The 17,525-nt window shown below is 41.3% G+C and overlaps 1 protein-coding gene across 1 annotated transcript; it reads right to left on the reverse strand.

Annotated features, from left to right (window-relative positions):
- Positions 1-907: 907 nt before the first annotated feature.
- LOC119383189 (uncharacterized) lies at positions 908-4,840 on the reverse strand. Its single transcript, XM_037651225.2, has 5 exons — positions 4,682-4,840; positions 3,582-3,653; positions 3,227-3,298; positions 2,973-3,044; positions 908-1,594 (listed from the first exon to the last, which is right to left on the reverse strand). Exons 2-5 carry the CDS (start codon positions 3,586-3,588, stop codon positions 1,353-1,355), a joined length of 393 nt encoding a protein of 130 aa, XP_037507153.2. The 5' UTR covers positions 3,589-3,653; positions 4,682-4,840; the 3' UTR covers positions 908-1,352.
- Positions 4,841-17,525: the final 12,685 nt, after the last annotated feature.

The following is a 17,525-nucleotide window of genomic DNA, read 5'->3' on the forward strand; positions in this document are numbered from 1 at the left end:
AACAATGTACTATGTAGTGGACCTGATTTTAGCATTACACTATTGGTGCAGTTAATTACTCTTTGCTCTTCAATCTACAGGCAGTGTGCAAGTAAGAAAATGAAGTTTTAGGAAACAAAAAGTTCAGTTCCAGCACAGGAAACAATTCACCAGAAAAATGATGGCACTGAATATGGCATACATAAACAAGAAACAACAAAGAAGGAATGAAACAGTGGTGAAAAAAAAGCAACACAAATTTTAATACACGCAATGCAGAGAATTTGCAACAATAACTGACCTTCAGGATTATCTTATTAGTTGAAAAAAAAAATAAATAAACTATTTTTGTTGCGCGGCCAGCCGCTCAGCAGCATGACGGAACCAGGTCATCGCAGCCTTCTCCACATCCTTCAGGGTTGCATTCGGGTTTCGGATGTCATTAGTCAACACGGCTGCATGCATAGAAGCGAAACTATCGTTCCTATAAGTTTTGTACACCACATAAAACTTGGGTGGGTATGGCACTCTTCTAGCTCTCTGTCTATTTCTCGCTTGCTTCCTCTTTTTTTCTATTCTTTTACATGGTTCTGCCTGCGTAAGGCCAAGCAACGACAGCATACGACAGCCCGGGCCCCTAATGTGCTCCACACTTAATATCATCATCAAGGCGCTCGAAGAACAAGAGGAAGACCCCTTTGGTGCGAGCACGCGCTCATTACTCTACAGATGGCTATGCTATACGTGGTTTTGCCTGCATTATGCCAAGCGATGACAGCATACGGCAGCCCTGGCCCCAAAAGTACTACACACTTAAAAACTGACAGTAAATACCAGGACTAATTGCAGCAAAGTATAAATAGACAACCTAGCTATATTGAGTATACTGCTTGACAGAAGATTTCAAAAAAAGCCAAGTTATATCAAGCTTGCTACACCTGACTCACCGCACATCAGCTTGCAGAGGTGCAGTTCACAGAATTTTCTTTCACTTTGTGCCAAACCAACTGAAGCCCACTGCAGCATTCCAGCTGAGGAGGGACTGCAGTACACGTGTTCTTTTCTGTTTCGTCGAATCTCCCCCTTGTACAGCCATGTGCTTTTTCTGTTAAAAGGAAACAAGAAGATATACAGCTAGAAAGACACATTGGGATCCAGTTTACTTTGAATGTTTTGCAACCTAAATGATCTTGTGGTAATAAAGAAATACAAGCTGGCTTCTAGCTTTACTTAAATTGTTTAGAACTGTCATACGCAGCTAGCTATGTAAAAATTCAACAGTACGTCATTAATCCGACTGTCATAAGTAATATTCACATGAATTTATAAATGCCTAGTCACTCCAGCATGCTGTAGTTACAAGACAGGCAACATTATACTGAGCTTAGGCCATGAAGCAGAGAAATTACCATTTGATAATGAGCTTTGCTGTCTGTCTCGAGCTTCTCTTCATACGCAAGAACATCCGCCACATTCGAGAAAGGCAGGTCTGGGAGGCCATGAGGGTGCGGAGCTGCACTGTCGGCATTACTTAGCAGCTCGCTGAAATATTGCAAATGGGCTTGCTGGGTGTGCTTCATGCTATTTAACACATGTTGTATCCTTTCCATGAAAGCTGAAAAAGAAGTGATGACATCAGTGTTATGAGAGTTTTCAGTTCAGCAATATGTCTTAAGATGAAAAACTACCGCAATAATTCGAACATAGCTAGGCTTAAGGTAACTAAAGGTGTGTAATGTTCAAAGTGCTTTGCTGTTCCAGGTAGCTATAGGTTAACCTATATTCAAAATATAGCTTTAAAACTTTTCAGTGAATTATATGGCAACACATAAAAAAAACGGTCATGAACATTGCTGAGAGTTACTTGTAGGAGCGCTAACAGCAAAGCATGAGTCTCCTTTGCATTAAGAATTGTTGGGGTTTTACGTTCCAAAGCACGACATGATTATCGAGCCAAAAATTTTGACCACCTGGAGTTCTTTAACATAATTGAAATCTACGTACAGCCTTCTTTGCAGTTTTTGCGACACTGGCTTGGTGATAACAGTGTAAGTGAGGATCTACGATTTGATTGATGTTGCAGCAGCACCACGAGCACAAATGTTTTTATAAGTCATCGCTTGCACATTAGCAACCATCGTTGCTCAAATGATGAGGCATGCTCCTAAAGAAGAACGAAGGGATAAACTGCGCCACTAACTTATGGTTAGAATGACAGAAAGCTGACGAAAGCTGAAGAATGACGAACTTGGACACAAGAGAGAATCCAAGATGTCAAGGCGTTTGTGGTGTCTTGAGTTCTTTCTTGTCTTCATGTTTGCACGCCCTGTCTCTTCAACATGACTCATGGTAGTGTGTCACTGTGTCACAACGACAATGGGAAAGTATGTTATGCCAGCAGCAACATACAATTTTTTTTTTCATTTGTGCTATGTGGCTGCGGCATAGGGGAGGGTAATGAATGCTCAGACTAATACTATTATCATGAAACCAGAGCAAGGTGGGGCACACTGTTCAGAAGCTATGCAGTTTGTGTTTCTATTTATGCTGATACATAGCATATATGAAGGAAATAGGACACTGCCCACATACATGAGCTCAAGAGATGGAGGTGGAGCAATACAGCTGGCTGTTACACTGCTTGAACACAAATCGTATTACTGGTGACAGTCATTGTAAGATGGGTTCTGCCATAATTTTTTCCATCATGAAGCCAGCAACACCAACTAAAAAACTAAGCTGATTTAGTGCTAAGAATATCACCTTCCGTTTCCAACACGTTACACAAAAGAACAATACTCGTGGAATTAATTTCACTCTTCTGGGCATGCATTATCACATATGTGAATAGTACATCTACAGTACAAAGGAAACATTTGCCTCAAGTAAACATGAAGCAAGAAAACACATAAACAAGACGGGAATTTTTCCCTTAGAACCCAAGGACACAGAACATTATGGACTGTAACCATTAAAGAAGGTGAATGACATACCGAGCACTTGTGGGTCTGTTTGTGACCTTGTAGCCCCAGTCAGATATGCGGGTCCAGGACTGTAAGATGAATCTGAACATAATTGACACCACAAGTTAACATCTAGAGTTACACAGAGAGGCAGACGGAGATGAAATAGGTACAGAGACAGACAGGCAGGCTCAAAACACCTGAAGTGGGCAAAGGATTCTCAATTTAACGAGTAAATGTAAATAAACTACAGCAACATGCAATAAGACATCAGAATGACATACCAAGCATGCTCGGTTCCATGTGTGGCCATGCAGCCACAGCAAGAGTTGAGGATACTGGTATGTGCGATGAGCCTGAACATAAAACAGACCACAGGCATTTGGCCATAGCACAATGACTGTACAACAAAACAAGGTAAAAACTGGAGACATTGCATAACAGCAACATAATGATGTATACCGCATAAATGACATACCATGGGATTGTAGTTCCGTAAAAGAGTTGGCAGCTTCCAACATGTGCAAAGCACCTAAAACATAGAAACGATAGTTCGCACTCCACCTTGCCGCACAATGCAAAAGCAAACACCTAACCGCAGCAATATAAAAATTGCTATGTGAAACCAGAATGACATACCAAACATGCGTGGTTCCGTGTGTGGCCCTGCAGCCGCAGTAAGAGTTGAGGGTACTGGTATGTGCGATGAGCCTGAACATAAAACAGACCACAAACAGACCACAGGCATTGGGCACATGGTAAACATGTCTGAGAGCAGATTGAAGCCCTTCACGCAAACCAAAATGACAATAATGTCCAGAATCCAGCAGTAGTGTGACATTTGGCACTCTTGGTGTGGACAAAAGCACCCTGGCGCTACTTGGTAGCTCACACATGCAAGAATACGAGCGAAGAACCTTTAACAGATTTATGACGGCATCGTGAGGCACACTTGACTCTAAGCTTCATTGTCACAAGTCTTCTCTCAACGATGCGATATCCAGTTCTTTCAATATACTTGAGTTAGAATCTGTTGCAGTGTCCTGCTGTGTAGGCTAAGGCATCTGTGGCACCCGTCGGGCACGTTATCGGGTTCCACGGGAACGCTGTGCATGTTGTCACCAGTATGGTACTCCTAGTCGCAAGATTCCAGCATGCCGCCATAAATGCCGGCACTGGCAACTTGGCCGAGGGAACGGTTCAAAGGTGGTTCGGACACTTCTGGCTGCACGCGGCCATAAATGCCGGCACTCGCAACTTGGCCGAGCGAACGGTTCAGAGGTGGTTCGGGAACTTCTGGCTGATTGGAGGTAAAAGCGACACGTGAAAGATTCTCCTTCGCGTTAAAATATTCGCTAGCAGCTACCAAGATTGCGCGCACATCGGCCTGCACGGCGTGACTGATCAGCAGTCGATCTCGACATGGAAGCCATCTTTAGGCGACTAGAAGAGTGGTAAACCACTTGGTGAACCACGTGGTAACCGGTAAACTCACTTTTGTCGTGCTGTTTAAGCGGGTGACGTCTAAAGTATAGCATCGCACTGCACATTACAAAAGGCAGATGAACACAACAAACGTGGAAGAATGATAAATGCAACGATAACTTACTCTCGTATTCGATTTTCATGGCGCGCGCTTCCCGCCTAGCGTATGCAAGCTCTAAAGATAAAACACAAGGCCAACACACGTATATCTTCACGCTTGACAAATAAAAAAACAGTCGGAAAACAACACTTACCTTCGATTACAACCAGCTCCGCGAACCCAAATTTCAGAGTGCGCGCGAATTGTAACTGTTGTGCACGCAGAGAACACGCTTCAAATGCGGAACTATAGAAACAGACTGCAGCCACAGCCGCATTGTCGTAATGTTTTCGTACATATAATGAGCATAAAACAAAAGAAAAAAAGTTAAGAAACTACAGCGCACTTCAAATACGAATTACAAAGTCGTCGTTTTCATAATTTTTCGCCGGCCCATTTAAGAGCAGTGTACATGTAAAACGATACATTCAAAGAACTGAAACCGAAACTGCTCGCCGCTTCTCGAACGGAGCGGTTACATGGGACGGTTTCAATCCCCATTAATGTTTAACTATATTGGACTTTTTCGTGTGCCATCCGGGCTAAGTACGTTGAAACAGTTTAGTGGGCAAGGTTGATCGCATGCATATATGTGGTTCCGAATAAACGAGCAACGCGCAGCACGACAGCACATCACGTAATATACTATGACGTTGCTCAAGTTGGACGTGCTTTAATTATTCAGGCCTGCACGAAAGAATAATTAGTATGCAAAACTTCAGCAAACAAGAGCCGTTATGTGTTCTCGCCTGTTTAATTAATACATATGTTAATTATTTGTGAAGGGTTGCGCAAGTTCTATATATGTATTGGTGCGATTATAAACAATGATCGCTGGAAAAGTGCATTATTAATTCATGAAGACAACATACATATATGTGTGCTAATATGAGTAAGTAGATTAAAAACGCATGTGTTGATGTGAGGCATGCAAGCATCCACCCATTCATGTCCTCTTCTGGGATGTTTAATGGACATCCGTTCGCTGAAGTCTACGGGACACCCATATGACTTCCTTTATTGGATGTGGGACTTCGGTACTTGTTTGGGGCATCCTTAGGACTTTTCGTGTTGTCTGGGGCATCTGGGGTGGCTCCGGCGGAGGCCGAAATTAACGTCTTCCTAAAGTGCGTCAGCTGGTCTGTCTCGACAACAGAGCTGCTGATACGCGAAATAGTCCTTCAAAACAAGCCACGCACGTCTCAATACATAAGTGATGCTGGCAAATCGGTGATACGACAGTGATACTGAATGTATGGCCGCTTAATTCAGCGAGTGGCCGTGCTGAACGTTACAGTTACAGTGGATAGGTGCAAACGTCTAACCTTTCACACCGACCACAAGGTGACCACCCCTAACTTACGTCAAATATTCTCAGGGAGAGTAGATTAAAAACAGCAAAGAGTTGTTTTAGTCTGCGCATAGGACGCGTAACAACGGAGGCAGAATTGCACCGTGGACCCCGTGGACAGTTACGTCTGGGCGTAACGATAGCGACGGCTACAGTTACGTCTGGACGTAACCCTAGACGCATCGTTAAATAAAAGTGATGGTTCAAGTACACTTCGCCCAAATGACTTTCCAACTGTAAGCGATCGATCCACGCAAAGCACGCACTTACCACACATACATGTCCGCCACAGTACAAGCTGTGCGTCAGACAGACATTCACAAATCACGTAACTCATGGCCTTTATCTCATACTCGTACAGCTCGTTATCATATCTGACAGATTTGGCAATGGTCCACTGAACGTTTTGGCAATGGTCCACTGAACATCGCAGGAACGAAAGCGGCAACGACTTGCTACGACTTCTACAACATACACAACGCGATCACGTCCCTACGGTCAGAGGTGGTTCTCGTTAATGCGCACAGTTCACGCTCAATATCAACACCAGTACAGTAGTGCGTAGTGCCGTGCCTCCCCTGCCAGCACCCACCACGCAAGCCACACAAACGGGCCACGCAGAGCACGCACTTACCACACATACACGTACGCCACAGTACAAGCTGTGCGTCAAACAGACACATTTCACAAATCACGTAACACATGGCCTTTATCTCATGCTCGTACAGCTCGTTATCATTGCTTATAGATTTGGCAGTGGTCCACTGAACCGGAGGACATCGCAACAAAAGCGGCAACGATTTGCTACGACTTCTACAACACACACACAGTTCTCGTTAATGCACACAGTTCACGCTCAATATCAACATCAGTACAGTAGTGTCGGTAGTGTGCCTTCTCTGCCAACACTCACCACGCAAGCCACACAAACGGGCCTGAACGCTACTCTGCCGCCACCTACTTATACACTTCAAGCCAAGTCAAGCCGGTTTTAAGCGGCTATATGGGTGAACCGAACGCTTTGCCCACCTAACGTCTCCTTCCACCCGGTGGAAGGAGACACTGCCTTTATAAAAACGAAGTTCTAGGGTTTTAAGGTGGTAGGCCACTAAAAAAAAATTTTTTTTAATAGGAGGAGCCAGGGTTCAAATAACTTTTTCTTCGGAACAAGCATGTCTTATTTAACTTACCCAGTCATTTAGCGTGCGAAATATTATTTATTTATTGGCAGGTAATCTTCCAAAAATATGTTAAAAATGGTAGTCATGCCAGCCTTGATAATTAACTAATGGGCGGCTTAATTGACTAAGGCTTTGGGATTTGTGTAGCTAAAGGTTGGAGCTATGCAATCAACTAGGATAAATATTGTACATCAAATATCAAGGAGGTAATGTTAAAAAAAAACAGAAAGAATGAACAAAATAGCAGACTTAGACTGAACCTATTTGCAAAATGAGCGGTGACTTCCAAAGTATTCCAGCAATTTATTTTATTCTAGTTGACTGCATATACATATATATGCTGGAAGTCATTATTACAAAATTTCAGTTCAAAGTACACAGTGAAAAAAAAAGAAGTTATAAAAGTTTCCGTCACACGAGTTGGAGCAAAATTTTGTTTTGAGAAAAACGTAAAAAAAAAAAGTTTCAGACCTCGCAAAAGATGTCAGAAACATATTACATAGAGGCCTAAAATGCACCAGGTTCATAGTTCTTTTTTGTTCACGATATCTTGCCGTAGGCGGAGCGACGTGGAGAACCAGGCATGTTTCGTACGTTTTTGTGATGTCCCCAAGCTACTTCGAGATCGCCGAAACCCGCGTCTACTGTGTAAGACAGCCTCTTCGTCGTGCATAGATGCCCAGCAAACTTGCGCTTCCTTGCCTTCTGTGCTTTGATTAAGCCATGCTGGTCGGAGTATGGTCTAGGTGGCCTAAATATACAGCCCTAGCTGCGTTGACACTTGGTAGTAGAGTAGAGTCAGTAGAGTAGATCCAATAACTTTGGCACACACCCACGCTGGGGCAACGAAACCTGGCCACCTGGCGAGGTAAACAACGGACATTCATTCCACGAGGCGAGCGCTGTGCATTGCCCTTGTGGCCGCTTTTAGAGATTTAAAAACAATTAGAAACACAAAGTTATACTTCATCAGATTTTTAATGCTACAATCATAATAAGATTGATAAATATTTTGGAATATCAGGAAACACTTTTGAAACCAACGCAACGTGGTTTCGGAATACGAGCGTGTACGTGGTATGGAAAACTTGCTGTAACTCCCAAAGTAATGATGGTAGGAGGATAACTTTTGTTGCAACATATTTTTTAATGTTTGGGCATACCCAAATAAGCGAAAAACTAAAAATCGATCTCGCGAAAAAAAAATGTACTTTTGAATGTGTAACAATCTGTTAAAGAGAACACCTGAAGTGGGGAATTCATGATCCCCCACAGTGGGTGTGAGCCGCAGTTCAAGGTGAACAAGAACAAGAACTCATGATGAATGTTGACTGCCAGGAGCACATCAGCACACACCTAAATCTAAATATACAAGCACCTTTGCATGTGGAATGTGGCTACTGCCACCGGGATAAAGCCCATGACCTTGAGATCAGCAGTGCGATGCAATCGCCACATAACGTACCAGAGTGGATAATACTTATGGCACCCATATATAAGGCTTCAGTGCAAATCTACAACAGCTGCTGATGCTGGTATATATTGCTCCTCTTGTCTAGCACTCCTCCCCCTCCACACCACACCCCTTTCCAAGCCCCTGGTTTAAGCATAGGTTAGTTTAGCATATGCACTTGGCCCACATTCAAGAACTAACAACTTCAAATTCTGCTTGAAAAAAAAAAGGTGGGGGGGGGGGGGACTCCTCTCAGCGGTGTTTTGAAATATTATGCTGATCAAGTGACCAACCAAAGTAGGCATTATGTCTATTAATTGTGTACAAGTGGCTGTCATCATTCAGATAAAGAAACAAAGAATTATGCCACATGCTCAGCCTTTTCACATATGTCCACATTGCATTCTTTGAACGCAGCAATCTACAATGCTCAGACACTGGTAAGGGATACTACTGTCATTACATCTGGGATACTATATCCTATAACCAAGATCTTTCCAATAATTTGCGTGATGATATAGATGTGACATAAATAAAACATTCCTCAAAATAAGATTCACAGCTGAATCTTCACAGCTATGACCAATATCATATTTTGTATTGTTACTTGTGCTAGTGGATATGTGAATTAAATATGTGAATTAGGAAGGAGAGCCCAAGTAAAGCATATTTTACATGCTGTGCCTTCATATCCTTGTTGATAAGCTGAACCCTGCAATTCCAGAATATGATCCGCTGCAGCATATGGCAAGACATGTTGCAGAATGATCAAAATATCTCATCATGCATCCACAGGGTATCACTTTCATATTGTGTTGCAAGAGCCAGCACGAATTAAGTCAAGATTTCTGTGAGATTATTTTTTATTATTGCAACTGTTCCATCTGGTACAGTACACACACAACACCATGTGAAACATGTCCACATCATAACAACGAAGAAGCAAAGAGTCTGCAATGGCTACACAACCGCAGACAATGCTGGCACCAGAGAAAAATACGATATACAATGTGCCACAGTGCAGGGTTCGGCTACTAATTTCAAAGCATACAATTTCTGTGATACTCTGTTTCACATACACCCGCTGGGAATAGCAGAAGCAAACAAAACTGTCCCTTATAAGAGACAAGAATAAAGCAACATACAATACATACTGTGCAACATAAAAGAAACAACTAACAAAGGAATCTCCAGGAGTTTCTTGCAATATCCAGACGAGCAGTCAGCTGTAGCTTAGCTACAATGTGATGTTCATATATGGACCTGATGCTGCTGAATGCATATACTGAATCAATGTAACTTAGATTCTCAAAGCTCATTCATGTACAAATACATTCACCATTCATATTTACTTTGAGTCCTCTGCAATTTCATAATAAACAGCCCTCTCGTTAAAAAAGTTTTTTTGAGCTGAGAAGGAACCATGCACTATCCACTGGCCCGAATGTGCACATTGCCAAGAAGAGACATATGCCTTCATGCTCATGAAGCAATGTAATATCAGACAGCACATCCTACCAATCGGCTATTTCAGTGAACACACTGGTTAAAATATCACTTCAAAGTTATAACTCGAACTTATAGTACTGACAATGTACATTTTTGTAGACATTGCATGTAAGAAAATGTGCTAGAACAGAAGCAACTAAAGCACATGGATAAAGATACATAGCTTTTGTTGAGAAATTTATGGCACCAATTTATTTTCCAAGCATTCATGCATACGATTACAATACAGCCGACTAGAGATGTCATATGTATATCTGCGGGAGGGAGTGGCGTGGGGGGCCTCGTCTTTACTGTTAAGCTCCTCCAGACACTGTCTAAGGAACCAAACAAGGGACACATGAAACTTAATGTAGCTAGCTCGCTAAAGGGCAGTGACACTCCATTGGTATAGGGTACCAAGATATTTCTTGCTTTATTACTGATGTTGCCAAGTTCACTCATCGATTTCACTGGGTGGTCTCCTGAAAATGGTACATCCTCATGTGTTTGCTCCATTGGCCACGCTGCACAAAGGACTCGGAGCAGACAGTGCAGCGGTACGGTCGTTCGCCAGTGTGGAGACGCATATGTGATTTGAGGTTGAACCTTGCGGAGAATCTCTGAGAGCATACTTTGCACTGATATGGCTTCTCACCTGTGTGATGGCGCAAGTGTGATTTGAGGTGGGGGCTTTGTGAAAACGTTTGAGGGCAGAAGTGGCACTTAAAGGGACGCTCGCCCGTGTGGGTCCTGAAATGCACTTTAAGATTAAACAGCTTTTCGGTCATGTAGTTGCAGAGATGACAGCAGTGGACGCGCCCCGGCTGCAACTTCTCAGATTCAGTAGTCGCTGGGCGTCCCAACACTGCACAAACAAATCAACGTGTGTAACTTGTCACCTTTCATCTGGAGATGAAACTGCAGTTATGAAACAACACAGGAATGCGAGCTCACAGGAGGTCATGTACAAAGTAAAGATTGCATGCCTTGTCTTGCATATGCGCATGCCTGTCCTTCTGGCACTGGCCTTCTCTCTTTCCTCCTTTTGCTGAATAAAGTGATAGCTGGGCTTTACTCTTAGCCTGCAAGATCCACTGTTTAGTTTTTCCCTGAGCTTTTGTTGATAAGAACCGTGTCCTTGCTATTTCAAATGTGTGTAGTGACAGGGGCTCAGGAATTGAGGAGAGAGAGACAAAGGGGGGTTGGGGTGATTACATGACAGACTATTTGGTGCTTTGTTAGGCGGTCTTTGCCCTACCCACTGTCAACAGCCAAGTTTTATGCTTTTACGATTTCTGGGGTTGTAAAGCATCACAACTGGACATAAAGTTGACCACTGTTAGATAATTTACTAAAACTGCCCGGTTCCTGAAGCCCCTACATGTCACTATGGTATAAATCTCTTATTCAGCACTAAAACTGCTTTATCACTTTAGATTTGTGGGGTGACATTGCTGATCAAGTTTAGACAACTAATGCAACGCTAATGACTGGTTAATATATGTCTGCATACTCAAACTGAATGTTGCCGTAGCATCGTACTAGTTCATTTGTGCTGTTGTAGCTGTTTTACTGTTAATAACTTCTATTGCTAAGTATAAAACAAGTCAATGAGATAAAGAAGCTGCTAACTTTGCAGACAGGCTAAACCAGTGCAGGAGCCAATTTAATAAATGGTACACTAAATCCAATATGCATGGTGAATATAACATGCAGTGCAATGGCAACATGGAACAGTACAATATGACAAATGGCATGCCACAACATGAGATAAGAACAAAAAGAAGAAATGTGAGCCATCCACCCAGTGCAGATGTCTTATAGGTCTTAATGTGCCACTGTGAATATAGTACACAAGTGCTCGTATGTCAAGTTTCATCTAAGCAGCGTCATTACCGCCAAGTACAAAGTGAGCAAAGAACAGCTAATTCTTGAAATTTATGAAAATAACATTTTGCACTGTAGGACTATAGTTAATGCATGATCAAGTCAGAGTGCTATTTCATAACAATATTTTTCAATAAAGCTGCAACAGTGCCTTCAGAAGTTCACTGACTGCAGAAATGAAATAGGTGCAGAGATGTTAACACTCAGCTCAATATTTGTTATAAGTACATTCGGTGGCAATATTGCATGACCTTCCAAATGCCATCACTGCAGATCACACGCTAAACGAAATGCTAACCATGGTGACAGAAAAACAGGAAGGTGTCAGACTTATTTACAAACAATTACAGTGACTTAATGTAATATTTAAACTAAATAAATAAATAAATAAATAAATAAATAAATAAATAAATAAATAAATAAATAAATAAATTATAAACAGTAATTAATGATGCACATCCACAAACCACATTTATTTAGTGCTCTAGAATGGACAGAACAAAGTTGGCTTATACTGAAAACTGAACTCTTCAGTTGCTTCATGGTAACAGCTATGTAACTAGAATAGAATGAAAATACTTAAAATAATGACAAAAGAAACATGAATACTACAATTTATACTCAGAAAAAAAAGAAGGGGAAAAACGAATAAGAGGAAAAAGGAAAAAAAAACGGAAAGCCCACAACCTATGATATACCAAAAAACAACACCGAAGGCATTAGAATCAGACAGATGCAGAAAAACTCCCCGCGCTTGCTGTGTTTAACAGAATTTAACATCACGCATTATAAAAGTGGCACATGGTCAAGACAAATTAGAAGAATGTAACATTGTATACGTAAGAATGACATACACATTTTAAATGTAGAACAAAAGACCAACGATGAGCTTCTCAGACCAGCATCAATTGAGGCACAAGGCTGTGTATGCAGCCAATCCTCATTATAACAAAGCCGCATGAGGCATGAAGGTGGCTTCGCTATACACAAAAATTCATTACAAATACATGTCTGTAACACTGTACTAATGGCAGGACTATTTAATCACTTCATTGTAACCGGTAATTCGTTATATGCATATTCGGCATACCTAGGTTTAACCGTACACACAGCCTTTCTTGAAGAAAACAATGACACGGCATTAATGACTGCAGGTGGGTACAAGACATCTTTCTGACTGCCTGCTGCATCAGTGTTGCTCAAAGCACCAGAAAGGCACATAAACTTGACTCCTCACGTTTTGAGCACCTACAGTTCCTGAACGGCTCAAGAAACACTTCTATTTCTATATTGTATTTCTATTGACCTTGTTCTTTTGCATTACAGCTGCACATCGTACAACACATGCTCGTACAAGTTTTACTCAAAGGAAAAAAAAACACAAGAAGAGAGAGGGACAAATAACAGAATAATAAAATACCTAAATTAATAAAGATGAACTCAATATTGAAGAATTTCATTTTTACAGGTGCATTTAAAGGAGTGACATGGAAGGAACTCATGCTGGAGAAAGTTCACCGGATGGTTAGTTTAATCAATGCAGAGCATGAGCATCTGGAATGAACCTTCAGAGTGTCAAGCCAGCATAAGTGTCGATATTAAGTTCATCACGAAATGAAATGTGCCATGAACAAGGTGGAAAACAGTGGCAATTGATGGGATGGGAATTTCATGTTATCATGCCACTCCACTTTCACCAGACTGTCTTCTATCATGTGGTGCGATCACAGACCGACTTTTGTTTCAATAATGACAAGTCAAGACAAAATGATAGATCAGTGTTTCAAGGTTGCCTTTGCTGAAAAAGCATTCGCAATGAGAAAATGATAGAAACTTAGGACAGGAGCATAGCAAAGAATTTTTCAATGTGGAAGAAAGAGAAAAAAAAGGAGGTATGGGTAAGCGTGCGCGAGTTTAGCGTGGACTTTTGTGAGAAGCTTTGAGGACATAAGTGGCACTGAAATGGCAGCATGATTGTAAGAACTCTAATGTGTGCTCCCATATGGGACAATTTAGAGGTTTCATAGTTGCAGAAGAGAGAGTGGTGGAGGCATCCCCGATGAGGCTTCACCCCATTTGCAGTTACTGGATTGCTGGAAAACCCCAATGCTGTAAAAAAAAGAAAACAAGACTGGTTACTCAAGTATTGGTTGTCTGTGTTTTTTATTGTGGCTATTCATTTTATCATGACCATATCTTAAACAACACAAACAAATAAATTGGCACAGAGCAGAGAAGACCACTTTGGCCTTAGAACATTCACCTGTCTTTTTAACACTGTGGGACAAGTTGTGAAGGTAGAGAACCCCAGCAATATTCTTTCCACAGCCTGAATCAGATTGCACATCAGAAGTGCAGGGCCGCAATCTTCTGAGCACAGACTCAGCTATGGAAGTCTGGACATGAACAGGGTAACCGGTATCAGACAACCTTGAAGACTGCATTTCCAGACTGCAAGCCATCTGATGGATACACGGCTTAAACAAGTGCATTACAGAAATAGCCGTTGATGATCCCTCTCTTCACAGGCTTGAAACGACCTGATTGAAATGGGAGGATGGATCTGCTACTACATGGCTGGTAGCACCAGCAAATCTTGTCAGAGTTAAAACATGCAGTCATGTCTGAAAATATGACTGCATCCTTAACGGGCAATTCATGCGTTAAAGAAAGAGGAAGAAGTGAAGCGTCACAAACAGATAAAATACTATGAACTCTGGTGAGGATTTGTCGTCAGAGGTAGCTTAGTAGCACATGTTTACGGGCTAGTTGGTGCACTGTTTCAAAAAGGAATGATTGTGCAAAAAACACAGCACACAATAGACAGAGACGATGACACCTGCAGAGGTAGTGGTTACAATTAGGTAGCCATCGATGTATCTAAACACCTGACAGGTACCTGCCTTGGACAAGAGGGCAGCAGTAAGATAGATTGTCAATATTGGCTCAGAATATGTCACTTGGTATAGGGTAGGTACATGAACCAATAATGATCCCGTCCCTTTGAATGTGAGGTGAATCCTTCCAAGAGACGAAGGTGGATTCGAGATAAAATGACAGGAGTTTCATGAAGGTACTAACATGAATGCCACACCTCCCCTGAAAATCAATGCTGCTACGCTGTTCTGATGCAATCCTCTATCGCGGTGAGCAACAAGTCATGCAGAATAGAATAGTATAGGACTTTCATGTAAATGGAAAATGCAAAGAGGCTACAGTCATGACAGGAAGTAAAAAACTCAAGAACTTGTTGAGAATACTTTGCAACCAATGGGTCATCAACTACCAGGCACTTGAAGTGCTCCTGTAGAAAGCAATGAATCGAGCTCAGCGACGTACTACGTTACAAAACAATTATGCAAAATGGCATCTCTGGTTTGTATGTCATGGCAGTAAAAAAAACCCCATAAAGTGAATCATTCCTACAATCAGCAGTGCCGTTGAACGAGCTTGAGAAATTGGCACACCTGTCTGTATTGGTTGCTTATTACTTTCCTGCGCTATTCATCACCCTACACGTGTGTACATTTGTGTGTGCCAGACTTGTACCACCATATGTACACACACCATATTTGCATGTGTTATCCTTTCTGCTCATGCCTATAGTTTTATCCAGTTTTTTGGCCTCTCATATGGCGTAAGTCACACAGCAGTAGTAACAACATTAATGAGAACTAACAAAAAATCGACCCAAGGAAAGAATAGGGGGATGCCATTTGTAGTAATTACGATATAAATGTGAAGAAACTAAAGTGAACGAAAAGACAACTTTCCTCTGCCAGGGGCCAAACCTGCAACCTTCGAATAACATGTCCGATGCTCTACCAATTGAGCTACGGTGGCAGTCGTCCTCCTGTACACTTTATTGGGTATATCTGTGCATTTAAAGCTGAGAGTGTTGATCAGCGCCACTTGTAGCCATGACAGAGAGTGTGGAACACTCTTTTTTTTGCCTGCTGGTGTCACGTAGCATGTGATCTTTTTTATGAGCTGGGAGCTGACCAATAATCCCAACTGTGATCTGTGGTCTGTTAGTTCTCATTAATGTTGTGTCTAACAAAGAAAAATTAGCCCTTAAATTCCCCTTCTTTCATTCACAGCAATAGAGAAGGTGCCGTTACCGGTAGCATGAAAGATATAGTGTTGCCATTGCTACCAAAAGAAGGCATTCTGATGGACAGGCATAAGCCTCTGAATAACATTGTTATCACCACCACAAACATATGCATGCAAGCCTTGCCCTCTTTATATTGATCATCCTTATATTTAGTGCAGCTACTGACTGTACTTTAATCTTGCTATTGGCACAAACACCAACTTCCACTTGGAAAGCATAGTGGTATTTTGCAATGCAATGAAACAATCTTATTTGGCACAAATCTCATAGATAAAAAGAAGTTTGAAAATATTTTGTGACATTGTTTTTTCAGACTCATGTTTATGCAGCCATGAGCTTTTTTAATCCTAAATACTCCATTCGCAGCTATAGTTGTTCAAGTGAAAATTTAGTTATATCTTTTGCATGATCCTGTTTTTTATATACACAGAGGAACTTAAGAACCTTCATTTTTCAAGAACATGGCTTTCACATGAAAGAACTTTCGAAGTTTTTAGATACCTGCATGGACCTCCCACCAGAAAAAAAAATTCATACCTGTGACTGCAGAACTGTCATAACCACATTCAGACTAATGCAAGAATAGAAAAGGCGCATAGATCACAGTACTTCCATCATAATTAAAACTGTTTATGAAATATTTTCATAATAACATCACTCAGTGGCAATAATTAACAAATGAATGAGATCCATCGATAAGCTATTCTTGGAACTTTAAAGACTATAAAATGCTGATGATTTGATATGCTGCTAGTGTGAGCAGTGAAATACCGGCAGGAATGAACAATAACGTATTCACAAGACATACATTTATTTAGTGCAATAAAACATTCTTACAAGACTGATTTCGAAGCAAAAGTGGTTAGACACTTGACTGGTATAAAGAAAACACTTACATGTAAAAGGAAAACACTAAAACAAAATAAAACGCAGCTCCAGAAACATTAATGTATAAACCTAAAAGTAAGAAAAACATGAGCTTAACATCAAAAGACTTCATCTCACATTGCAAAAAAAAAAAAAAAAAGCTGGATGCACTAGCCACAGAGACACAGGAAAAGGAACCCTAAGAAAATGTCTTTTTGACCAGATCATCTGGGTTTGACCACATCATTACTTTTCAAGATGGAGAGATAAGGCAGGTATTCAGTGGAACAGAAGTCTTATGTGTGTAAGAGAAGTGCTATGTTCTTTGAGAAGAGACCACTTGTAAATGACAAAATTATTCAGCAGGATTATTGCTGTCTATTCCACTTAGAAATTATTTTAAAAGGGATAGTCAAGGCAGAAAAACAACCAACAGCACATCAACAGCACAATAAAACAGGCACCCATGTTTGTGTATCCACATTGTTTACAATCTTGACAACTTGGAAAGAGTGATTCGCTTCCACACAACAAGGCATCCTCAGGTTGGTTCTACTTCAGCATGCACGACTTTCCTGCAGTTAGTAGTTAATAGTCACATGCAGTCAGCTTCTTTGTGCACATCCAAACATTTCTTTCCCAAAAATATTAAAG

The sequence above is a fragment of the Rhipicephalus sanguineus genome, chromosome 2 (assembly GCF_013339695.2).
Source record: "Rhipicephalus sanguineus isolate Rsan-2018 chromosome 2, BIME_Rsan_1.4, whole genome shotgun sequence".
Lineage (NCBI taxonomy): Eukaryota > Metazoa > Arthropoda > Arachnida > Ixodida > Ixodidae > Rhipicephalus > Rhipicephalus sanguineus.

Bases quoted from the DNA above. Each gene is read 5' to 3' on its own strand.
- LOC119383189 (XM_037651225.2), bottom strand. The intron at 3,045-3,226 runs GTATGTCATTCT...AATTATGTTCAG, and splicing joins CATGGAACCGAGCATGCTTG to ATTCATCTTACAGTCCTGGA. The intron at 1,595-2,972 runs GTATGTCATTCA...CTTCTTTTTCAG, and splicing joins AACAGACCCACAAGTGCTCG to CTTTCATGGAAAGGATACAA.